This window comes from Magallana gigas, chromosome 3 (assembly GCF_963853765.1).
Source record: "Magallana gigas chromosome 3, xbMagGiga1.1, whole genome shotgun sequence".
Lineage (NCBI taxonomy): Eukaryota > Metazoa > Mollusca > Bivalvia > Ostreida > Ostreidae > Magallana > Magallana gigas.
Window position 1 is genome coordinate 36646475 of NC_088855.1, and position 24104 is coordinate 36670578.

Below are 24104 nucleotides of genomic sequence, written 5' to 3' on the forward strand. Positions count from 1 at the left end.
ATCTGAAGTGGAAATCTCTAATTCGACGCGTCTAACTAATAAATTATTTTTTGAAATATGCAATTCTTAGAAGTCTCCATTTTCAAACAATATTTCAACAAAAATTAACATGTAGACAAGACGTTAGCTGTTCTGGCTTGATGATTGAGCAGGGCTACTGTGATTTTTAATGCTCTCTGTCCTCCTTGATTTCTTTGTTGCTATTCACTTTTTGTCACGTTTTTACGGTACCTACATCTATTACATTAAATCTATGTGCATGTTGATTTGCGCATCATGTAATCATTTATTGATGTTAAAGAATAAACTGAAATTGAAATACCGGTCGGGTCCATAATGAGTCGTTTAATACAAAATAATTTTTATAAAATGATAGTTTTATATCGAAGAAATAAATGTATAGGCCTATTACACCAGCTAATAATTTATTTTCAAATAAAAAAATAACGTTATTAAAAATTAAATACATCTTACGTAATATAGAATCGTTTTCCGTGGAGTTAATTTCAAACAAAAAATATCAATATCCAAGGATGCGATTTTTAATCAAAAACGTAATTCCTGCATTAGTCCTCAAGCTCTGTACACTCATTCATAATCTATACATCTTTGTGTTCATTTTGTAATTGTAAATTCTGGCATTATCAAATCTTTTAGTATTTTTTGTTTAATTATTTTCTTTCTTTATTTCTGTTCCAATTTTCATTTTATTTACATGTATATATATCCTTTATGGAAAGCTGTACACCCCCCCCCCCTTCACATTATTATTATGTTTTCCTATAAAATAATTTCCTATAATAATTTCACTCAACTACCCCCAAATTCCACAATTATCTTTCCACAATAATTTTAATCTAAATTTTATTTTTTGTTTGGCCTACACCATTACTTTTTAATAACATCAAATCATATTTGTGTCCTGGTTCAAAATAATAGATTGAATGTCACCAAACAATAATTCTTATCAAATTCCACATCATATTTATGTTTGATGGTATAATAAAATCTGTTTAAAAAATCCGAAATATATTCTGGTCAAAATTCTGGTTAAAATACTAAATAGTGTGTAACATATACTTTTTTTTGATTATAGCAAGCAGTATGCGGTGGCTTTGTTTTACTTTATTCAGGGTTTTTTTCAATCCGGGGGGTGGGAGAGTTGTTTCTATGTTTATTCAGATTCGTTTCTCAATGGGTTCACCTGTACTATTGCCGTGTGTGTCTCGTCTGTCAGTCTTGTTTATAAGATTAGTTACCCAGACGTTTTCTAATTGATTATGGTTTCTTATAAGCGTGATATTATTGCTCGTTATCTTACTGAGTTGTTACCTTTTTTCTTGTGATTTGGTATTAGATAGCGGTATCTGCCAGGAGTATAGATCAATATACAAATTCACGTATGTACACGAATAAAATATTTTCTCTATCAAGTCGGGTCGTATTGATCAATTTCTCCAACTTATTCAAAATTTGTAATACTTCACCCATTTTACATAGTCTCTCTCTCTCTCTCTCTCTCTCTCTCTCTCTCTCTCTCTCTCTCTCTCTCTCTCTCATTTCAAACCATAATTTTTTTTAAACATATTTTATGTAAACCAGTGAAACTTGATAGCTCATACGTACTTTAAAGCGTGGAAAACTTAGAAAACTTATTAAAACCGAAGTTTATCTTGACAAGATGTAATCCCCCCAGCCCTATGTATTCGCATGATCAGATGATATGCTATGTACAACCCTCCACAGGGTATTTTGTAGAAGATGCATACTGTTATAAATTGACATATGAATATTGAATTTAGTTAAAAACTCAAGAAATGATAAAAAAACAACAGATGTTAAGACTTAAAGAATCGCGTCCCCGCCCATTTTTTGATGCACTGCATATTGAAGGAGAAAAAAGGGTGTTTTTTATTTTTCATAATCGTACATAGGGAGCTATTTCAAAAAGAAAACAAAAAATTGTGATTTATGAAATGTTTCGAATTTTTGAAGCGAGATACCAAGCTGTTTTATGATTTATTAATCAGTATAGCATTGGTACCGTCTTCGTAGATTAGCGTTTGATGAACATGTGATGCAGAAACGTACGTAATTTCTATGTAAATGAACTTGTTAGGGTTCAAAACTTCATCTATATTCCTGATTTGTGGAACAGCTTGGAGTAAAAGAACGAAGCGTTTGTAATACAAAGGGTAATGAATTTTTACAACGATAAAATCAATAGATTCATAGATCAGACAGTTTCTAATGAGGGTAAGTCTTTCTCTTATCACGTGCATCGGTCTCCGACACGCGGCTATTACAACACAATTCCGGGACCTAATCAAGGGCCATCACGTGCCGTGGAATCGCGATTTTCACGCATGGCCGATTCCAGGCATTGGTTTCGCCACTTCCCGTCCTGATTGGCTTCGATAAAGTTGAACTGGATCGAATTGATTGTTATACCGTCTCGACCTAATCCAGACGATAGATACCTCATAATTACGTAAATTCATATCTCAATTAATTATTGAATAGAATCATTACAGCTACAATTGCAAGATATAGGAGCCCAAAAAACTGGTCGACTTTTCAAAAATCCGAAAAATTGCGTTAATTGTATTTTTTTATAGCAAATTATTCTGCCGCTTTTTTTTCTTTCACCGAAACGTCATTAGGTGATACGTGTGCTAAAAATAGGAACAAATTTGATTATACAATTAAATGATATAAGTAAAGATAATACAAAAACACATCTGGACTGGATATCTCGTTATTTCTCGTCAATGATTTACACATGGGATGGAATACTGTGAGAAAATCCCAACTGCGTTTGATCCATAAATAGTCATTTCCGGATATGGAAGAGTTATGAAAATATTCTGTATCAAAAATCTTACTGAAAAGGATCGAAGAGCGAGTTTCTGTGGGGTCATAAATTGCGGAAAACTGTCGATTTTTATGTGCTGCTTCACATTTTTGCTGTTGGACCATCCGTCGCGCGGGTGATAAAGCACAGATTTAATGCCTCCCGGCCACGGCCATTTCTTGGTCAGCTGGACAGTGCCATGAAATTTTCTGGTGCAGTGGTGTGGCTAAGTTAGTGATTTATGAAAATGGTTTTTGCCACTGCAAATCTGTGATGAAAAGATAGGAGGATTTGGTTGTCAAAGAAGTGTCTCTTTATAAATCCCGGAAAGGGAAAGAGCGCGCCAATTTCTTGCACAGAGTTAAAATTCATTTTTTGTTACAGATTATGAGCTGTGTTATACACATCCTATTCAATCTGAATTATACATTTATAAAAAAAAAATGTTATAATCTTTTTGTAATTTTATACTTTCATGTATAATACTGTCACATAATGTCGAATGAAATAAAAAGAATTGCTGTGATCAATAAAGTCATGAATATGTATAAATATTAACTTGCTCTAGTAATGTTAGGCAATGTAAGAATGGAAATCCTTTTTAAAAGGCTTATGAAAGCTTGATTAGATGAAAGTGTGTCACTTTGAGATACAAATGTGTGCTATTACATCTTCATAAATACTCTTTCTCAAAATACATATAGACATGTATATATATACTGTTTGTTCAGCACTACACGTTATACTGACATTTAGACATCTAAAGATTTGTTAGAAAATGCACTTTTTACACATTATGGTGTTTAATGATAGTAGAGGATATCAATGATGAAGACGACGACGAAAATAATGATGTTGATGATGACGACGATGATGTTGATAAAAAAGTAAATGAAAACATTAAGCCATATGAAAACTGTATCGAGGTCGAAACTCGTTAACAACGATCAAATATTTTATTTGCTTTGTAGAATCAAAATTTAACAAGAACAATTACATTATATGAGGAATGTCCAATAAAAAGATATATACGTGCATAAAATAAGAGATAGAGTTTATTCTAATACTGGTTAACTTTAAGGAAAAAATAACAACAAAAACCATGTTTATTAAATATAAAAACAAGACATTTTTAAGAATCCCACAAGCTGTTGTTATTGTTTTGGGGGTCAAACAAACATTTGTCTTTTTTTTTTTACTTCCTGCGTCAACATTCATTGGATATCGATATCAAAACGCCGAAACCACAAACATGTCAAACAAAACAAGTAGAAAGTGACGGCGGTCTCAAACAGTGCGTGTGTCAAAGTTTTCACTTTCGTCTCTGTAACACAAGTCCTCGGGTGAACTTAATTAACAGCGGTTTTTATTGGCTGAATGCCGATGACGTGTGTGTGTCTGAAGGTGACTTGACGTTCTTCATCAAAGATGGATCAAGTACTGTGTAACTGATATCTTTGGCTCGACAGCGCATGTCTTGTCGAAATATCCGGTTTCACGATTTAGACAATCTTCTTCACTCCTACACCCATCTGTACCCGGATTAATGAAAGACAGACGGACATCAAAACAATATACATAATTCAAAGATATCTGATTATTGATAATATGATCGCCCGCCAAACGTGTATAATTTATTTAATCATTAATAAATTGTTATCACATACAATTTTCCGATTAATATGTTTTGTTCTACACTGAAGCAAAAACTCTTTCATTTCATTAGCTATAGGCAACCAACTGTTGCCATTTTCTTTGGTCAATCTGCACAGTTTACAACAATGTACAAACTCGTAGTACGATGGCATAAAAGCATGATATCAATAGTTGATTTACTTAGGGGAAGGGAGGGAGGCTTTCCCACCCCCTTATGAGTGCTTAAAAATGACATTTGTCTCTTATAAATGTGAAAATGAAGTAAAAATTATACCGGTATGATAGTCTGATATAATTTTCTATATCGGATTCGGGTTCGCCCAAGAACAAAGAAACGAAATCATGCAAGGTGGATGCCATCAAGATTTTGAAAACTGCAATGTACGGACAATATGGACAATATCAACCTTCTGCAGACAGAAAAAAACCCGTGAATAAACAGAGTTAAGATATGAATCATGTTCGACAGACATTTCGTCCATGTGACCTCCATTCCGCACACCATGTCTTCTCCCCAACAGTTGCTAACCATTAATTAGAAATTTATCATATTTGCTTGAATTTTTCAACACCAAACTACCAATCATCAAAGCATTGCAATGTCCAATTGAAAAATTATGACCAGCTGCCCTGTGTTTTTCAACACGGCGCCTTTACTCGATGGATTTTCAAACACCAGAGCTGAATTTGTTAGTATTCGTGTCCGGGTGTTTATACTATATTTCACATAACGCATCATAAATTTCGGGTAATCTGGATAAATTTTTTTCTTCAAATAGAAAAGTGTTTGTTAGTGTTTTATTTATTCCAACTTTTCATTTAAATCATGTAGTTTTTCCGCCTTTTTTAATCAAAAGTTGAGATATTTTTCTTCGTTTAAAATAAGTTAAATTCAATTTGAATGAATAATCAATCTAATGTTAAAAACGTTTCATATTTCAATTCATTGATTGTCATGTTAACATTTTTATTTCTAGAAATCAGAATAGACAAAATTGTACCCCAGAACAAAGCAATACAGATTTGAAATAAAAGGCTTATATAGCGATTCAAAACTTTTGTAGTTTAAAACATTATTTTTCTGTTTGCTCATTGATTCCATGACAGGAAATTATCCTTGTTGAAAGGGATTTATTGATTAATTTCATAATTAACGTAAGTGTTGGGATAATTTTTACCCGATAACTACATCGTAACAATGGCGCCTCGAACAGAAAGCAGACAGGATACTTGAATCTAGTTCGTTCGTTTTGTTCTATTTACAAGTATTCGATGGACTGTGTATTCTAAAAGGTGTTGGAAACTTCATCTGAAGTAAAAAAAAAAAAATTAAAAAGCTCTCAATTTTAATATTTTGAATTAATCAGAAAATTGGCATAAAAAACCACCTTGCGTATTAATTGAAAAAAAAAAGAAGTTTTATTTTGTTCTTGTACTCTGTCTTTCCGACATAGTTCAGTCACCGAAATACAACAATTCGGCACTAGTTCATAATTATCAAAGGATATCGCTAGAAATAATATTGAAGTTAAATTTCAATTTCAATTTAATTGATTTATCAACGTGCGATAAAGATCACCGGGTGCAATGTTTTGGGAATGTGTCACCGCACATCACAACCTAACCACTTCGTCACCGCCCATATTCTTCCGCCTTAGAAAGAATCACCAAAATGGCTTGACCGCAGGCAATACGGGACTATTGACTTCTAGTACACTTGAAAAAAAATATGAATGCAGATATCACATCTGTTGTATAAAGAAACTGTGTACCCTTAATTAACCTGTATACCCCCAAAATATCGTTAGATGCGGTTAATCAGGGTTATTGCACCGCTATACAAATACAGACATTTAAAACCATTTCCTTGTCTAAAGACCGGAGTACATTCTTTAATTAATAATAACAAAAACTGTGAAAATTCAAAGAAGATGTTTTTGGTTTTTGGCTTGTCGTTTCATTGCACATGCCGTCCCGCGTCAGTTAATCAGAAAAAATGAATTGGGTATTAAAAAATGTATATCCTCAACCGCAATTTTATTGCACAAACAGGGAACGATTTCTGGGCTGCGTATGGGTATAAAATATGTATGTGATTAATTTTTCTGCATCACCTGGATAGTATACAATTACACCCAAAAAATAACACTATTTATGATATCTGGGTTTATACAGCGTCATAAAATTGCCAGAAAATATTTATGAGGAAAACTTATCTATATATGATTTTATTTGATTGCAAAAAGTGGTTACAGTTCGCGTGTTGGCAGCAAATTACAAACTTTCCTGTGATTTTCTGTGTTTGTTTCATTCATCAAAATAATAATTCAGGATCATATTTCGTTTTCTTTATGAGTTTTTCATGAAACATGATATTTAAGATATTTCATATTTTGTTATCAATGAGAGAGAGAGAGAGAGAGAGAGAGAGAGAGAGAGAGAGAGAGGGAGAGAGAGAGAGAGAGAGAGATTTTGCATCCACATATTTCTCAAATGTCATTTAAAGTAATGAATAATTAAATAAACCGGTAATTCACAACCTTGATTAAGTTGTAATAGATTAAATTTCACTTGCATTTATTTTTGTCAATGTGCCTAGAAATACCAGATAGCTCCAATGTATTTTGCTATTCAATATAAGTACAACTTTAAATATTACAGTCCATCAATGACATTAAATATGAAAAAACCAAATTAAGACTCTCGGGAGACGAAACTGGGGGATGACATAGAGTGCTCTAAATATGTCATATTGTATGAAGTTGTAAGATAAAAAGTAGGAGGAATATTAATGTATAATACTGAGACATTCAGTACATGAGATCAAATAAAATAATGCAAGTTATACATTTAATTAACTCGACATTTCAGTTTGATTTCATAACAAAAAAGCAAAATGTATGTCTCTTAATACGCAAAAAATAATTATACGAAATTTCTGGTAAGTCGGTAAATTAATTGAGAGAAAAAAATGATTTTAATGTAGATGTTTGTGTTTGCTTGTGTTTCTCATCTTCAGCGAATACGTTCCTTGCCCGGGTAGCTTCTGTCAGAACCTGATTTACGCAGAGGACAGTTTTTATTAGAGAACGGCGATTGTATATTTTTCTGCATTAATTTGCAAAACTCATGCACCTATATCTGTTCCATTCTTGACCGGTTTGCTTCCGTTTCTGTGCGTAAGTCCCGAGTCATAACCTGACAACAACGGTCGTTAAAATGTTAAACCAATTGTTCGAAATACGTTACGTCTATTTCTTATGCTATATCCATTCGCTTTGCCCTTTGCGAAATCGTAACTATAACGACGAACGGATCCTGTATGGTAAATGTATGGAACAAACCCATACTCATGGCGTAAGCCCCAAACGGTAGCGTTGGACGTCACTCAACAACGGGTTACCGTTCTGCCACCGTATTCTTATCCGCTGAACGTCCATCAGCGTAATACATTCACCGTTTATCCGTTTGCAATGCCCGCAACCGTCATACCCTAATGAACAACAAAGACTGTACGTGTTTTCTTGTTTTAAATCTTGACAACCGTCGGTTATTTTTAATTCGAAAGGTTAAAAAGTTTTGTGGGTTTGTGGCAAATATACAAGTTTCTAGCACTCGTCAAATGATCTGCTTAGATCGAGACCCCTTCCCCCATTACATGTACAACCTTGTTTTCCTTTGACCATCTGCTCTGAATATGAAATACATACAACACAAGGGGACGTGATTAAAACCAGGAATTCTATGAATATCAATAGTAGACACGCATGCATCGACTAGATGCCGTATTTATTGTTTCCGTTTTGCTCGGTGCTGCGATTCTTGCTTATATGAACCGGAAATAATTGACACGCGGCTAATGGCGGACTCTTCTTAATGCTCACCGTAAAATGTCCATCTTGAAACCCGGGAACAATTAACCCCGTGTGGGGGTCGGGTGGAAGGTCACATGACAAGAATGGGACCACATCTCGCGGGATTATGTATGCAAATTCCAGTATCAATCTGTAAGACGAACAAGATGATATGTTAATATAGATCAGCCCAATAAATGGAGATGCGATCTAATGACTCGTGAAACTGGACATGATTATTCCGACGAAAAATCATTGATTGAATTAATTACTAACTGTATTTCAATCTCGGATTGGTACAGCTATTTCTTTGACTTATATGACAGGTCTTTGAAATTAAAAAGTCATAAGTTGCAGTACATGTATTTATATCTATGATACATGTAGATCTTAATTGCACTCTCTATCAAATGTGTTCATTTTACGTTTCTTTCTAACGGAAGAACGGTCATGAGACGAGTAAAAAGGAACCTTGAAAATAACCTTTTATTTGAAATAATTCAACAGAGACACCTATTAAAAAGAAAACTTGAAACTACCAGGTTTTTGTCTCTGGTTAAAAATAGTTTTTATTCTAATGGCATCGAACAGAATAGTTTCAGTTCAGTGAATACAATTATATTCTGACCAGTTGAGATAAAATTAAATGCATCATAAATACAGGCAGCGGAATTGTTATTTTACAGAAACCGGTATTTATGCAAATTTTTCAAATGTTCTCTCCCTGTCGTAAAAATACAACACAATTTTCGCAATATGTGGAAAGAAAACCTTTACGGCATAGTCAATTTTTATGATTATATGCAAGACTTCAATCAGTTCCGAAATGATGAGAATCTGTAACCGATACTCTCCTAGATCGCCGCGTGCATGCTGTAATAATTCTCGATCGGCATTTGTTATAGTGCACAGTCAAAAAGACAAAACGGCCTATCGACTCTACATCGTCATAAAACTCATAAAGTATCAGGTTGTTTCACTAAATATAATCGATCGGTGCGCGCCGATTTCAATTAAATGAGCACAAAATATTAAAAATCCTAGTTATTACGTAATATTCTGAGTTCTAGCTTAACATACCCATGCCATAAAAATCAAGATGTAAGGGAAATGGGATCCTATATCAAAATAATTAATAAAATATTTTGTTTAGAGACAGAAATTTTGCATGAAATTAATCGTCAAAATGGCAAAATTCGAAACCCAAATATTTAAGCCGGGCGGGGGAATGCAGTTACGTGCTTAGGTGTCCTTGAAATTAAGGTCAGACGCAACCTATTTTCCATCTTCCCCCTATTTTTTCCATCTCCACAATGTGAAGATTTCCACCAAGTAATTCAATAATTATATTTTTATGTTATATGATACCTTTTAAATGTAGATATAAAGTCTTCAATTGAAAATATGTAATATTACTTTATTTATAAGGATTCAAATGCATTTTGCATGCTATTTTAAGGAAAATTATAACTATTCAAGCTCCGAAAAAGAGCCTGTCAATGTACCCTGAATTTTGGGGAAATTAAACGTATAAATGTTAATTAATAAGGAATAATATAATCACGGGAAATTATATAGAATTGAGGATCCTTTACGTAAATTATCTAAATTAGGTATACAAAGAAAGGCAACTCTATTCAAACGCAACGCCCCGATACACAATTTTAACTGATTCCCGGGTTATCCCCCGCGTACAGGTAATAACAATTTATAAATAGAAGCACCGCCCAGCTCAGGTGAGAGAACTTGTAGAACCAGTTTGAATGAATGGAATATACGTTCTATTAATAGCAATCGGGATAACTCCATTGAATGTAAATATATCTAAACACGTTTGTTGAGGGTAGGGCAACCCACTGAACAAGTTGCTGAATGGTCCAGCACCGATAACCGAGAAAGAAGGAAAAAATAAACTAGTGGGAAACACTCAAAGAAATCGGGAATAACGACCCTCACCATGCGGTAAGATTTGCTTAGTTATATTGTTTTTAATTCCATTTAGCCGGGTGGGTCTTGATAATTTGTCAGAGTATGCATTGAAATGTCCACTCATTGATTTAGTGCATGGGGATTGTTGTCGTACTTATACATTGTACATGTAAAGCGGATATTGTTGTTACACAAAAAGTATACAACATTAAAAAAAAACCAGTAGAAGTTGTGTTTAATAGGGGCAATTATATATTTCAAGAGCTACATGGTGCATATGCTGCTGTTACATATACAATGTGCATTCCAAAGTAGCCTGAGTGTATTGTGCTAATGTAGTACACATATAAATCAGCATCACCAAAAGAAATGTATTTTCATAATTGAATGTCAGGAATAAAGAATTTTTAATTGTAATCGACATTTAATACAATGTGACAAATGTTTATACCCATACCCAGTTACGCATCCCACCCTCGTAAATGTAATGGGGTGTTTCGGCAGCGTCAACAAAACATATACTGACATGAAGGGATACTACTGCAAATTTTAAACCTTTTGAGTATATCTATAAATGCAATGTATGTAATGAAAACCATGATATATTTCCATACTGGATATGCACATATATAACAATATTTATGGTGGTGGTGGTGGGGGGGGGGGGGGCGGTATGTGTTCGAGAGATACATGTGATTCACTGCATATAAAAAAAAACTGCAAAAGATCATTTTATAGATAAATAATTAGATTAAACATATATGCTCATGTTTATAATCTATGTTTTGTTGATCAGGGGAGAACATGAAAAAATGCATTTTAACAGTTTTTTGGGTGTGGGTGGAAGGGGGGGGGCAGAGGATGTAAATACAACCAGTCATTGATTTGATAGTCCACAACAATACCCCAAACACTCACAGTTAACCTGTCAGATGTTATCAATATTTTTATTGAGCTTGTGAAAAAATATTGTGTACTTGTGTATAAATATACAATATCTTAATATCAATGAGTACTAATGTATACCATTCTACGTGTGGGAAGGCAAAGGGCGGGGTACATACATGTACATACCTTTTCACATGTTTATTTGTAACACGCGAAAATGTTTTTTTCTGCTGTTGGCATCAGCCCATTGTTTGTATTTAAATAAAATTTGTGATAGCAAACATTCTTGTTCATGTATATTGTATATATAACACATACATGTATTTCAACATAGATTACTTATAATCTGAATGATCTATACAAACTATATAAAATGATATATTTAAATATACTAGATGTATTTGATAATTGAGTAAAAAAAAAATCAACTTTACTTGTTTGTCCCCAAAATTGTTTATTAAATTTGTTTTTAAAGACTTACAATTCTACAATTAAAGAAATACAATTTTTTTTTGTGATATACATATAAACGCTACAATTCTTTTTGACTCCAGTGAGTTCTTAAAAATAGAAAATATTCTTAAAATCCATTACTAAGATTTGCCAAAACTAATAAAGACACAGCGTGTATCAAATATTCATATTGTATTTTTTTTTCGCGGAAAATTGAAAGTACAAGTATGTAATAAACTTTGCCTTTATCTTTTGATAACACTCTTTACGTATATTCCCATTAAAAATTGATATTTTTTTTACAGCTGGTGTGTCTGTCTGTGTCTCCTCGCTGTGATCACTCTCTCCAGCTCACAGACCCTGGAGAGAGAGACTTGTGATGCCAGAAGGTCCGAGGTGGACGTCAATGTCCCTTCAGCGGATGCCCTCATTGGGGGCATCTTTATGATAAGAGAGCCCCTGTTTGGAGGCTACACGTGTGGGGGACCACACAGAGGTATGACACCCGTCAACATTGAAAAGAAATTTCAGTTTTTTTACAAACAATATAAAACAAAGTCAAAACGTCTTAACTAATATGCATTAAAAAAACTAGATTTTCCTCATGAAATTTATGAAAAAATTTAAATGTAAATTTTTCTTCATCAACAGAACTGATTCAAGTGTACGAAGCAGCAAAATTTGCCATTCAGCGTGTAAACGCCCAAAACATCGTACCTGGCATCAGGCTAGGTAAGCATTTGTTTCTCACCTTTTGAAAAAAACATTAATTAAAAAAAAATCAAACCTCATGAATTATCATTTTCAGCTCACCGAGACGATGGTCTGTAATCTGAGATTACAATGTACCTTAGTTTATTATTTGTTTACATCTCGTTTAGGAATGAAGGCCTATGATTACTGCGGCAGTCCGTTCATGGCCGTGCGCGCCGCCCAGAAGTTTTATCCACAGTTCTCCAATACACAGTTGTCCTGTACTGACGGATCGAAACTGCATCTGGGTAATCAGCTCTTGCTTTACAAAAAACGCACAAAACAACAAAACTTTAATACTCAGAGTAATCTACATCAATGAACTCAAAAAAATATACACCTCGAATAATTTAAATAAGAAATTCATAATATATTCGATGTTCGTTTTACATGTATTTAGAATATAGGGATTTCATTTATATTTGATACAATTTTCATTCTTTAGTTTAGTTTTTATGACAAAAGCTATCCCTAGTACCTATGTGAAAATAATAAAGCTTCCACATTTGTAGGAATCCTGGGTCCTTTGACGAGTAACACTGGGGCTGTGGAGGACATGATGTCAGATATCCCAGCATCCCAAATCTCTCCCCGTACCCTGCACCCAGACCTCAGTGATAAATCCATGTATCCATATTTTCTGAGGACAGGACGGAATTGGTTTTCATTGACCAGGGTAAATACATGTAGATTCGAGTATTTGTATCTAGTCGGTACGCCTTGCCTTTACATTTGATTCAGCAGCTGTTCATGTGAGTTTATTTTCAATATTTTATTTTCGTGTGCAGGTCATGACCCATGTCCTGAGACAGATGAACTGGACACGAGTAACTGTTGTCTACATTGACTCGCCGATGGGCAGACTTGGGTACGAGAAGTTCTCACAGAAAGCTCTATCTGAAAACATCTGTATATCCAGCGTTAAACGGATTCCAAAAATGGCCACCCAATCTGACTACGAAGCGAGACTCAATGACCTTGGCAACGATGGTGTGAGAGTAGCCGTGTTTTTGGGGACAGGGTCAGAAGCTCTCACTCTGTTAAGATCAAATGTCGGGAACCGCGTGCAATGGGTAATGGCAGACATGATTAGAATGATGTCCTCCAATCCTCCCAGTACGTTCGCACCTAACAGCAAAGGCGTGATTTTCGCCCTCCCCAAAGATCGCCAGATCCCGGAGTTTGAGAACTACTTCGCAGCTCTGTCGCAGACGAACCCTCCTGTTGACAATCCTTGGCTTGCTGATTGGTACATGACGCTGTACGACTGCAAGTTACCCGGTATGTACTCGCAGACATTTTTCTGTTGATTCCGATATCAAAGTGAATCGTTGCTTGATTGTTCTCTTCGACCTCGTTTTTAAATTGCATAACTATTTGACTCTTTGTTTTCTATTAGGTATTTCCTACGCTCCATATGCCACAAAAGTCTTCTGTTCACAAACTATCTCCAAGAGGTCCATCTACACGCAGTTGCCCTACGTGCAGACGACTATTGAAAGTGTGTACGCCTATGCGAAGGCACTGAGAACGGCCCAGCGGAATCGCTGTGGAGATAGCTTCAATGGAGTTTGCGACAGCTTGAGATCCATGCCCACTTCAGAATTCCACAACATTCTCAAAAATACGGATTTCACCGTAAGTGCATGTAAAAGATCTTCAAAGAATATATTGAAGGGTGCCCTTTTGTATTTCAAATTCAATTTATACGAAAAAACCATGTTTATCAGACACAATCTTGTTTTAAATTTTATTACAGTTCTCTGCATCTGATGGTATTCAGAGTCTACAGGGACAAAGAGTCAGATTCGATGCAAACGGTGACATCATTAATCAAGATTTTACAGTTTACAACTACAACAACAGATTGTCGAACACAAATTTTGTCTTTGAGGAGGTACGAAAGCAGTTTGTTTTCATAGTATTTCTCCCATTGATCCATCTAATCCTGTGTTAATTTTTAAAATTTCGTATTGGGTTTAGTATCTTGATATTTGTAATTTGTAGGTTGGATCATACGAAAACAATATGCTCACATTAGAGAAACAAAAAATCAGAATGTATGATGCTTCCGGTTCAAGTATTGACGTAACTTCCTCCTGTCCGGCTGAGGGATGTCGGTACTGCATGATGCCTCCCAGCTCCACGGATTTCTATTACAATCCTGGGGACATCAATATTGGCGTGGCTCTATCAGCTCATAACGCTGGAAACGAGATATACTCCTGTGATGGTGATAACCCTTATGGTATGGCCCAGGCCTTGGCCATCCAGTACGCTATAGAGAATCTAAATGTTGACATGCCGGGCATTCTCAACAATGTACGCCTTGGCACGGTTATGCTTGATGTTTGTGAGAACCCCGACGTAGCTTCACTATTTTTCAACAATTTACTCGGAAATCGAGAAATTGTGAGAGATAAATATGGACGAATGGTAGACCCAAATTCCGTGAAAGCAATCATCGAGGGGTTAAGTAATGCAGGAGCTATGTCCTTTTCGAAAGGTATCCAGATGTACGGATTGCCTCAAGTGGGCACGGTAGCTTCCAGCACAATTCTGATGGACCATACCAAATACCCACTCTACAGCAGAACAGTCGAGAGTAATTATTACCAGTCCATTGCCATGGCCAATTTCTTCGTGAAGAAAGGCTGGTATTATATACAGGCTGTATACTCTTCTTCAATGCGCCAGGATTTAGATATGTTAAAAACTGTATTGGCGGATTTTAATATCTGCCTGACTGCTGAGTATGAAGTTACTGACCACGGAAACGAAGGAATGATCCTCAATAAAGTTAGATCAAACCCCCATGCAAAAGTTGTTGTCATGTTACTAGAGAAAAGTGACATCAAAGAGATGCTTGAAACCATTAAGGCAGCCACCTGGGATCAAGGCTTTGTAATCGTTGGTGGGGAATCATGGGGGAGTGATAACCTTAACTTGCTAGGACTCGAGGATGTTGCCAATGGAATTATAACATTCCAGCCACAGATTGGTCAAACGTCAAACTTTCAAAACTGGATCAACCAGAAACAGCCCAGAACAGCCATGCATATTCCCTGGTTCAGAGAACTGTATGAAAACGCTTTCCAGTGTTATGTTGATGCTGATTCTAAGGGCGATTTCAGTAACGAGTGCCCGAGCCCCGGACAAGGTTTGTCCAATTCTCCGCTATATGAGTTTTGGTACCAAATGACGACATCAATTAACGCTGTCTACGTCACTGCAAAGGCCCTTGACGAAACCCTGAAGCATTATTGTGGGGCTACATATTCTGGAGTGTGTGTTGAATATCGCGCTGCAAACGACTCGAACAAAATTTTATTGCAAAAAATCAGGAGTGCCACATTTAGTTTGAGCTCATCTTACCAGTTTACTATGTACAACGGGGAAGCTCATACAGGCGTTGAAATCTTGAACTACAGACGAGGACAAAAGTATGTCTCGGTAAGTACATGATCGTAAGTATATAACGATCGTATTGTACACGTATAAATGGTCAGTACTGGAATTTATCGAATAATTTTAATAATTTCTTATTTTTGGATTAACAGGTTGGGCTTTACAACTCGATATCAGGAGTTTTAACGATATCAGACAACACACTGACATATCCGTCCTCTATCCAGCCAGCTACAGTTTCCTCCTTATGTCCAGGTGTTTGTGCAGAATGCTCCTATTTGACAAAATCAAAATACACGTATGAAGCTGGTGACGTCACAATTGGCGGCGTTTTTGGACTGCATAGTGCTAATGAAATGTATCCTACTTTGTGTGGAAGTATCAACGCGGACAATGGCGTGCAACTTGGTCTAGCTATGCATTACGCAATATATATGATTAACAGTAAAATGGCCCCAGTTTCCTTGAATGATATTACGGTTGGCGGACTATCACTTGATCATTGCAGTATTCCGTTAAGACCTGGAGAACTCATTTCGCAAGTATATACTCAAACAGGTCCCTTGTCCGACTCAGACAGGATGGAATTAGACACTTCTGGAATCTTAGGATGGATCACAGACAACACTGCGGCTGTAAACAGTGCTGCCACGGTGACAAATACTCTAGACATTCCTCTTGTTAGTCCCCTAGCATCCAGTGCGGCTTTCCAGGACAAAGATGAATATCCAAACTTCTTCAGAACAATCCAAGGCGACGTGACGATATCTGCTGCTATTGCCAAACTAGCAAAATCTTTGTCATATAATTATGTTAACGTAATATACTCCTCTGATTCGTTTGGTAAAGGTGGCGTCGAAACGTTTGAAGCGGTGGCAGTGCAAGAAGAAATCTGCATTCTTCAGAAGCTAATGGTGTCCCCATCAATGAACGCTTCACAAATATTACGACTAATTTCATTCAGCACAAGCTCTGTGACCGTTCTTTGGACAAATGGTGCCGACACCAGGTCTATTTTCAGTGCTAAAAACGTCAGCAGTGGAGCTTATGGAAACCTTGTCTTTATTTCCTCAATGCCATATATGAATTTGGCAAAATCATACGGTAAAAGTTCTTCTAAGACGTTCTTTTTCAACATCAAGACCAAAAACGATCCTGGCTACATCAATTTCATGCAAGCAATTTCCATTGACGAAATCTTGAAGAATTCGTTCCTTTACGAGTACTACACCAAACTCTTTCAATGTAATCTTCCAGGAATAAACATGTAAGTACACCAATAAATAATTCAATAATAATCAGATTAAAAATGCAGTTTTGATCATTAATGCCAGTAATTATATTTAGCAGGTTGACATTTGTCGTAATTGTTGTTACAGGTATAATACCCACTGCCCCCAGCCGTACGCCAGTCTAACATCCGCCCCAGGGTTTGCACAGGATAATTACGTGGTACCCACAATAAATGCAGTGTATTCATTAGTGGGCGCAATGGACGCGGTCTTAAAGGACAAATGTGGGCAAAACTACAAAGGCATATGCGCGGCCTACTCGTCAACACCTAACATTAACCAAGTGATCATGGACAAAATGGAGAGCATCTCTTTCAGAGACCCCCTTGGTAATAACTTTGAATATATTGACCGTGAAGGCAATATGGGTATGGACGTGATATACCTCAACAACGATGATTTGGCAACGGTGAGTATTTATTGAATTATTTGACTTCAATTGGAGAGTTCTAAAACCAAATGGTATTTTGAAAAAGACAAAATCTTTATCGGATAATGCAATGCTGCAACATTATACTGATTATATTATATCAGATTGGAGAGTTTGCCGGGGCGTCCTTGCGTTTACAAGCTTTCATTCCACCAGAAGTCTCTCCTCCAACCTGCCCACCTCCTTGTCAACAGTGCATTCAGAAAAAAATCGAGTTCACCTACATACCAGGAGACATCCTCATTGGAGGTGAGTGAGATGAACCGAATTTTCAAAAGATTTTTCACAATTTCTTGTCATGATTCTACTTTTATCGCATCTTTTTATCTGACACAGGTTTATTTGACGTACACGAAAACAGCTTTGTGCCTTTTTCATGCGGTAACCTGAATATACAAGGAGGATTCCAGCTTCTTGAGGCCTTCAACTACGCCATCGGTGAAGTAAACGATAAAACTGGACCGTTCCAGAATGTTCTAAAGAACGTCAAACTTGGTGGAATCGGTTTAGATGCCTGTCAGAGCTCCATACGAATGGGCTATTTGGTGTCTGATGTCCACAATGGTATAATCAAGCTCACAAGGAATGGGATCACCGTCAATCCTGATGATATTCGTTTGTATGTTGGAGGCGGATCCAGCGACAGTTCCGTGTATCTGGCACGACTGTTGAAATCCTTAAAGATTCCCCAGATAAGCTACATGTCCAGTAGTGACTCGTTGTCTGATCAAGACAGATACCCTTATTTCATGAGGACAGTCCCAGCCGATGACAAGCAGTCCCTAGCAATGGTCGAATTTCTGAATAAAAACAATATCAGATATGTTCAAATTGTTCATTCCCCTAGTGACTACGGGAAAATGGGAGCTAAAAATTTCGAGTATCTTGCTGGACAGAGTAAAATATGCGTTGCTCAGACCGTAGAGTTTCCCGATAATTCATCTGTTACACAGGAAAGCGCTGATAAAGTTGTCAGATCTTTGCTTGAGAAACCTGTCGCCAATACAGTTATTGTCTACGCCGGTGTCAAATACATCAACGAAATGCTTAAAGCAATGACCAGAAATGCTGGAGCAGAAGGCAAGTTCAAATTCATTGGCTCTGAAACATGGGGAAATAATTACGGTGCAATATCAGGAGTGGAGAGACTAGCTAAGGGATCCGTTACTTTAACTCTTGAATCATCAGATATTAGAGACTTTGACACCCATATTGGAGAAAAATCTCCAGGAAATTATCCCGAAAATCCATGGTTCCCTGAGTTTTACGAAGAAATGGTAAACTGTTATCTAACTGTCCCAACTAATAGACACCAGACGCCATGCCTCTCTCAAACAATGAACATTGCTGCTCAGCGTGACTACATTCAAGACCCTGGCATTCTCCATGTCATCAACGCAGTCTTTTCTGCCGCTTACGGCTTAGATGACGTACTGAAAACTCTGTGTGGCGTGAACTATACAACAGTCTGCGAACAGTTTAAAAATAATCGTAATCGTCACAACCTTCTGGTTCAGAGCGTGTTAAAGTCTAGCTTTGTAGATCCTTCAGGAGTTACCTTCAGCTTCAGGCCAGATCGACGGGATGGAAATAAGGGTTATGTTTTGTATGACCTAAAAGAACGTATGTCTATGAATGAGCTGGGATACACTTATGAAAAGGTAATGCTAGTATTTCAAGTCATTGTTACATAGAGGTTCATATGAGTTGTTCTTTAGACAATCGTCTTTTAAAACATGTCAAAGTTTATTTTTCGTCTTTTTAATTAATTTTTGAATTCTTTTCAGATTGGTAAATTCTCCAGTCAAGATGTCCTGTCCTTGGATGCAGGCTACAGAGCGGGTTGGGATGGCAGCTGTGAAAGACAAGGATCCTGCTCTGAATGTCCAACTGTTCGAAATGCATTACAGAGGTACATGCTTCAGCCAGCAAAGGACCAGTCTACCGATGGTGCCACCCTTCTGGCCGTACTTCCAATCCACAAGCAAGGAACGGACCCATATCTTTGCGGTCAGCTTGATATGGATGTATTTTACAATGCCCTGGCGTTTATATATACATTGGATACCTATTTCCCGACGACCAAGTATAAGCTTCGGGGTCTTGTCGTGGATAGCTGCTCCAACAACTTGCGAGTGGACCAAGATCTTTATAGTTTGTTTTCAAAAGGACGGCTTTGCAATACCGCCTTCTCCTTCGATGGAAACGTAAACAACAAAACCCTTGCTGGTGTCATTACTAGTACAACAAACCACGTTATTGCAGCAAATAGAGTTCTGTCTCCTCTCAAGGTACCCATTCTAAGCAACAGCGCGACATCTACCGTTCTCAGCAATAAAGATAGTTATCCTTATTTTGCAAGAACTGTTCCACCAGATAACATGCAAATCGATGTGATTGTTAGACTTTTAAAAGAAAAGAACTGGGACTCGGCCTCTGTAATATACAGTGCTGATACTTATGGTAAAAACTTATATGATTATTTCTTGACCCGAGCAAAGGCAACTCAAACATGTGCTGGTGCCCAAATCGCGATTCCAACTCTGGCAACTGTGGAACAAGCAAAGAATGCAATTAATTACATAGAGAGTAATTCTAAATCGAAAGTCATCATTCTAATGGCCAGTGATCCAAGAACTGTACTACAAGCGGCAAAAGAACTGAATGTACTTGACAAGTATGTATGGATTGGAACAGATTCCTGGGGAACCAGTGCGAAAGTTGTCCAAGGGATGGAAGACGATCTTCTGGGTTCAATCACTATTGAAATGCGTTCAACCACTGTACAAAAATTCGGCAAATACGTAAGCGAATTAAAATACAATGCACGCAAAGGAATTCCAGACGACTGGTTCGAGGAGTTTTACCAGATGTTCCATCGCTGTAACATAAAAACCGCCAAGGTCCAATTTCCACAATATCCGGACTGTACAGAGCAAGAGGCGATAGACTTTACTCAAATAGTATCCCAGCCATTCGTTCTCAACACTATTGCTGCTACGTATGCTTATGCGAGAGCCATAGAAGCTGTGTCCACTGGGATGTGCACTTCACATGCTTCTTTTGGATCATGTTTCAGCGATGAGACTGCTTGGAATAGGCTGTTTGAAAATATTTTGAATGTAGATTGGAGCCTTTCATCTAGTTTGGAACTCACTCAAACCTTTATTTTGAGATTTACAAATGATCGTTTTTGGGACATTGGTTACAACATCAACAGTTTCATAGATTCGTCAGGACTTCCCAAGTACACAAACGTAAGAAATATACCGGTATTAATTCTGTGAATTTAATTTCATCTACATTACAAGTACTATTCACTTTTAAGGTTTTATCACGAGATTTAGATTTTCTTTCCACAGCTATTTGCCATTTATATAAATTTATAATCTTATGATTAATTTCCTTACAGATTGGGAGCATGCTGAACCAACAGTTTTTGTTCTCTGCAGACTATAACACTTACAAAGGAAACGATTGGTCGGCTTGTCGTAGTTCAGAGGTTTGCGATTGCTCAGCTCCTGTCGTAAACGCTTTAACAGGCAACGATACCATGAGGCGCACAAAAGTAGCGGAACCGAGAAACTACCTCTTCTACAATATCATGAATACAACAATTAACAACCAGTTTGTTCCCATATACGATTTAACGTACAAATGGCCGATTTGGGCTATTGCTGTGGCGGTTCCTACGTGCGTAGGATTGTTCGTTACCATTTTCCTATTTTTGTACCTTTTGATTTTCTATGAAATCAAAGGAGGCACAACTCTTCTTGGTTTCATGATGATGCTTGGTATTATGGGTATTTACGCCCTCAACTTTGCCTTCTTCCTTCCGGCTGCTACGGATACTTGTGGCGCAAGGCAGTTCTGTTTGGGAGTAGTGTATGCAATCGTATTTGCTGCCCTTCTCGTGAAAGCTGTGGATAACTGGCGAATCGTTGAGAGCGTAGAATATGACAACAAACAATTGATAAACGAAAAGTACAAAGGGCTCACGAACAAAATAGTTTTACTTCTTATGGCAATAGGAATAGTTTGTGTCCAGCTCATCATTCCTATCCAATGGCTGGTCCATCGTCCACCCTCCGCTAGTTTGATGTCCGAAGCCACAGAGATCCACGATTGGATGATGTGTGATCCGCATGACGTGTACGACGAGGCGTTAGTGATGTCCATGATTTTTGTCATGTTCTTGGTCCTGCTAACCGGAATATTCTCTGCCATGTCATGGGACAATGGAAACAACAACTACGAATCTCGCTGGATCCTGGTGTGCAGTGTGTGTACTGCTGGCTGTTTCCTGGTGTGGATGATCGTCATAACGAACGCATCACCACCCTACCGTGATGGCGCGGTGTCGCTTGGGAACCTTTTCAATGCCACTGCTATTCTTATATTTACGATCATACGGAAAGTGGTGATCATGTTATGGCCACAAGATCCGGATGATATGGAAGGAGAAAAACCTGCATCAGTTATCGATGATAGAGGTAAGAACTTAAGAAAAAACTAAATAACTGAAAGTCGTATTATTGGTTTGAATTTGACTGATATAACTTACACTGGTGTCTTTTCTGAAGGCAACGAGCTGTATTCCACGGTGTTTTCAAATGCGGGCTATGACAATGATGACGCAGTCTTCCAGCCATCTTCTCCAAGACAAAGTGAACTCGATAATGGGGATGTTGGATTCTGATGATTTGTGAGTAATCAATGCTCAAATTTGATTGGATGATTTGATATTGAATATAATTGGTAATATTGGATATGTTTGTACATGTATATGTAAGTAGAAACGTAACAGAATTAAGTATTACTTTAAGTTTTAAGAGTTTGCTGTTTTGTTTTTTCAGAGTGCTTAAAAATTCAAAAGTGCTACCATGGTATTTGGAGCCAAGATGAATTTCAATGTCTCACTTGCGCCATCTACAAAGGGAAGACAATTGCCGATTTTCTTAAAACATGAGAACTCTTGTGACGTTGTCTTCATCGTTTTGATAAGCTTGATAGGAACATATAGATAGAGACTTTGTTTTGATTTGTTTGGATTTTTTGAATGGGTAACGCGTTCAATATCTGCTATAAACTTGTACCTTGCCATGTTATTACAGTATGATGTAGCTTGACTACAGAAAGCAGGAAATCTCAATATTGACTAGAAAACTGTTTCATTAATTATAATTAGATAATAAATGCCATTTTTGTATGTGAGATTTAGAATGTGTGTGTACTTGTGGGTGTCTAAGAGTGCTGAAACCGGCCCGTGTGAATCTTCATTCTTTAGATCACATTTTGAAGGGATGTTGCGAAAATGTGACAGCAGGATTCAAACTTTGTTAATATATAATTTTGTACCATTACATTATTGTGATATATATTTTTTACACAATAAATATATTTTGTATTCTTTTCTTTATTTGTTTGCATAATATATGATAAAAGAGATAAATTTTTCATATTCAAGACCGAATCTAGAATTTCTGCGCATGTAATTGAATCATTTTTATCTTGAAGGAATTCTGATATACAGCGTATACATTTTGCATTTTTTTTTCAAGTGATAGGGCAGTGGATTCCTATAATATGGTACCCGAGACAAATGGCTAGCTTGAAATTAAACACAACACTAAATTAATTCTGATTTGATTTGAACATACCGGTATCTATATACAGCTGGGATTGGGCAAAAGTTAGAGACGTAGACCGTCCTCTCCCTAAATGTTTTGAATTATTTTTTAATGTAGGCTGTATAGAACCCTTTCAGAACAAAACATTTTTTTTCTGTAATTGTACCATAGGTAGATTCAATTTTAATCACACTTAGTTAAACGATTCCGATATATACATGTCTACGAAACGTATTGGAATCTTTTTTGTTTAATATTGAATTTTTTACGAATTATCTCTCTTTTCTTGAAAATGTTCATTCAATAACCTTGATAATAACCACACTGGCCAAGATAATTTAAAGGGTGATTGTGTTCACTACGTATCTGTCAAAAATTCGACCATTTTCATATACTGTGGTTTCATCATCATTAGCTTAACACCAGTTTTAGTGGATTTCGCTGGTGAGTCTCCCTACAAACCTTACACAACAGACGATATTGTAAGGAATCACGGATTTACGTCTCCTTGAAACTGTGAAAACTTTGTCGACCAAAATGTTGTGCCGACGAACATTGATGAAGCCACTATATTCGCCTCAAAGATGGCATGTAAATAGTTCAACTTTATTGCTTAAAAATCATATATCGTATACTGCAATAGTTTTCACTCAATACAATTCACTTGCGATGATTAAAACAGGCCTTTTTTATCCATTCACGTTCACTTCTTGTACTTCTTGAAATCATCAGAACTCAGAGACTCACCAAACTCGTATAATTCAATATAAAGCTTTGGACCAACTAACCCAAAACGACTGCTTACTACAAGAAAGGTTGGACAATTATCTCAAAATCTTCAATCCTGTATTTGCCAACAGAAATGTTATTATTACTAAAATCATCAGATTTGGATACGCTAACGGAATGATGGATACTAGGTATGATAGAATCACCAGACCTGCTTATAGAAAAGTT

General features: G+C 36.6%; 1 protein-coding gene across 1 annotated transcript; it reads left to right on the forward strand.

The window, feature by feature from the left end:
- The first annotated feature begins 10155 nt into the window (after nt 1-10155).
- Nucleotides 10156-22932, forward strand: LOC105343140 (uncharacterized). Its single transcript, XM_066079512.1, has 17 exons — nt 10156-10326; nt 11940-12130; nt 12286-12366; nt 12516-12635; nt 12900-13063; nt 13176-13668; nt 13787-14025; nt 14147-14284; nt 14395-15840; nt 15948-17062; nt 17175-17496; nt 17622-17766; nt 17854-19178; nt 19305-20774; nt 20930-22010; nt 22101-22222; nt 22374-22932. The coding sequence occupies exons 1-16, from the start codon at nt 10322-10324 to the stop codon at nt 22214-22216; spliced, it is 8451 nt and encodes a 2816-aa protein (XP_065935584.1). The 5' UTR covers nt 10156-10321; the 3' UTR covers nt 22217-22222; nt 22374-22932.
- The last annotated feature ends 1172 nt before the right edge of the window (nt 22933-24104 follow it).

What these genes read in the sequence shown, in the direction of transcription:
- LOC105343140 (XM_066079512.1), top strand. An exon ending in GTACGACTGCAAGTTACCCG is followed by an intron (nt 13,669 to 13,786) that starts GTATGTACTCGC and finishes GTTTTCTATTAG; the next exon opens with GTATTTCCTACGCTCCATAT. An exon ending in GAGGACAAAAGTATGTCTCG is followed by an intron (nt 15,841 to 15,947) that starts GTAAGTACATGA and finishes TTGGATTAACAG; the next exon opens with GTTGGGCTTTACAACTCGAT.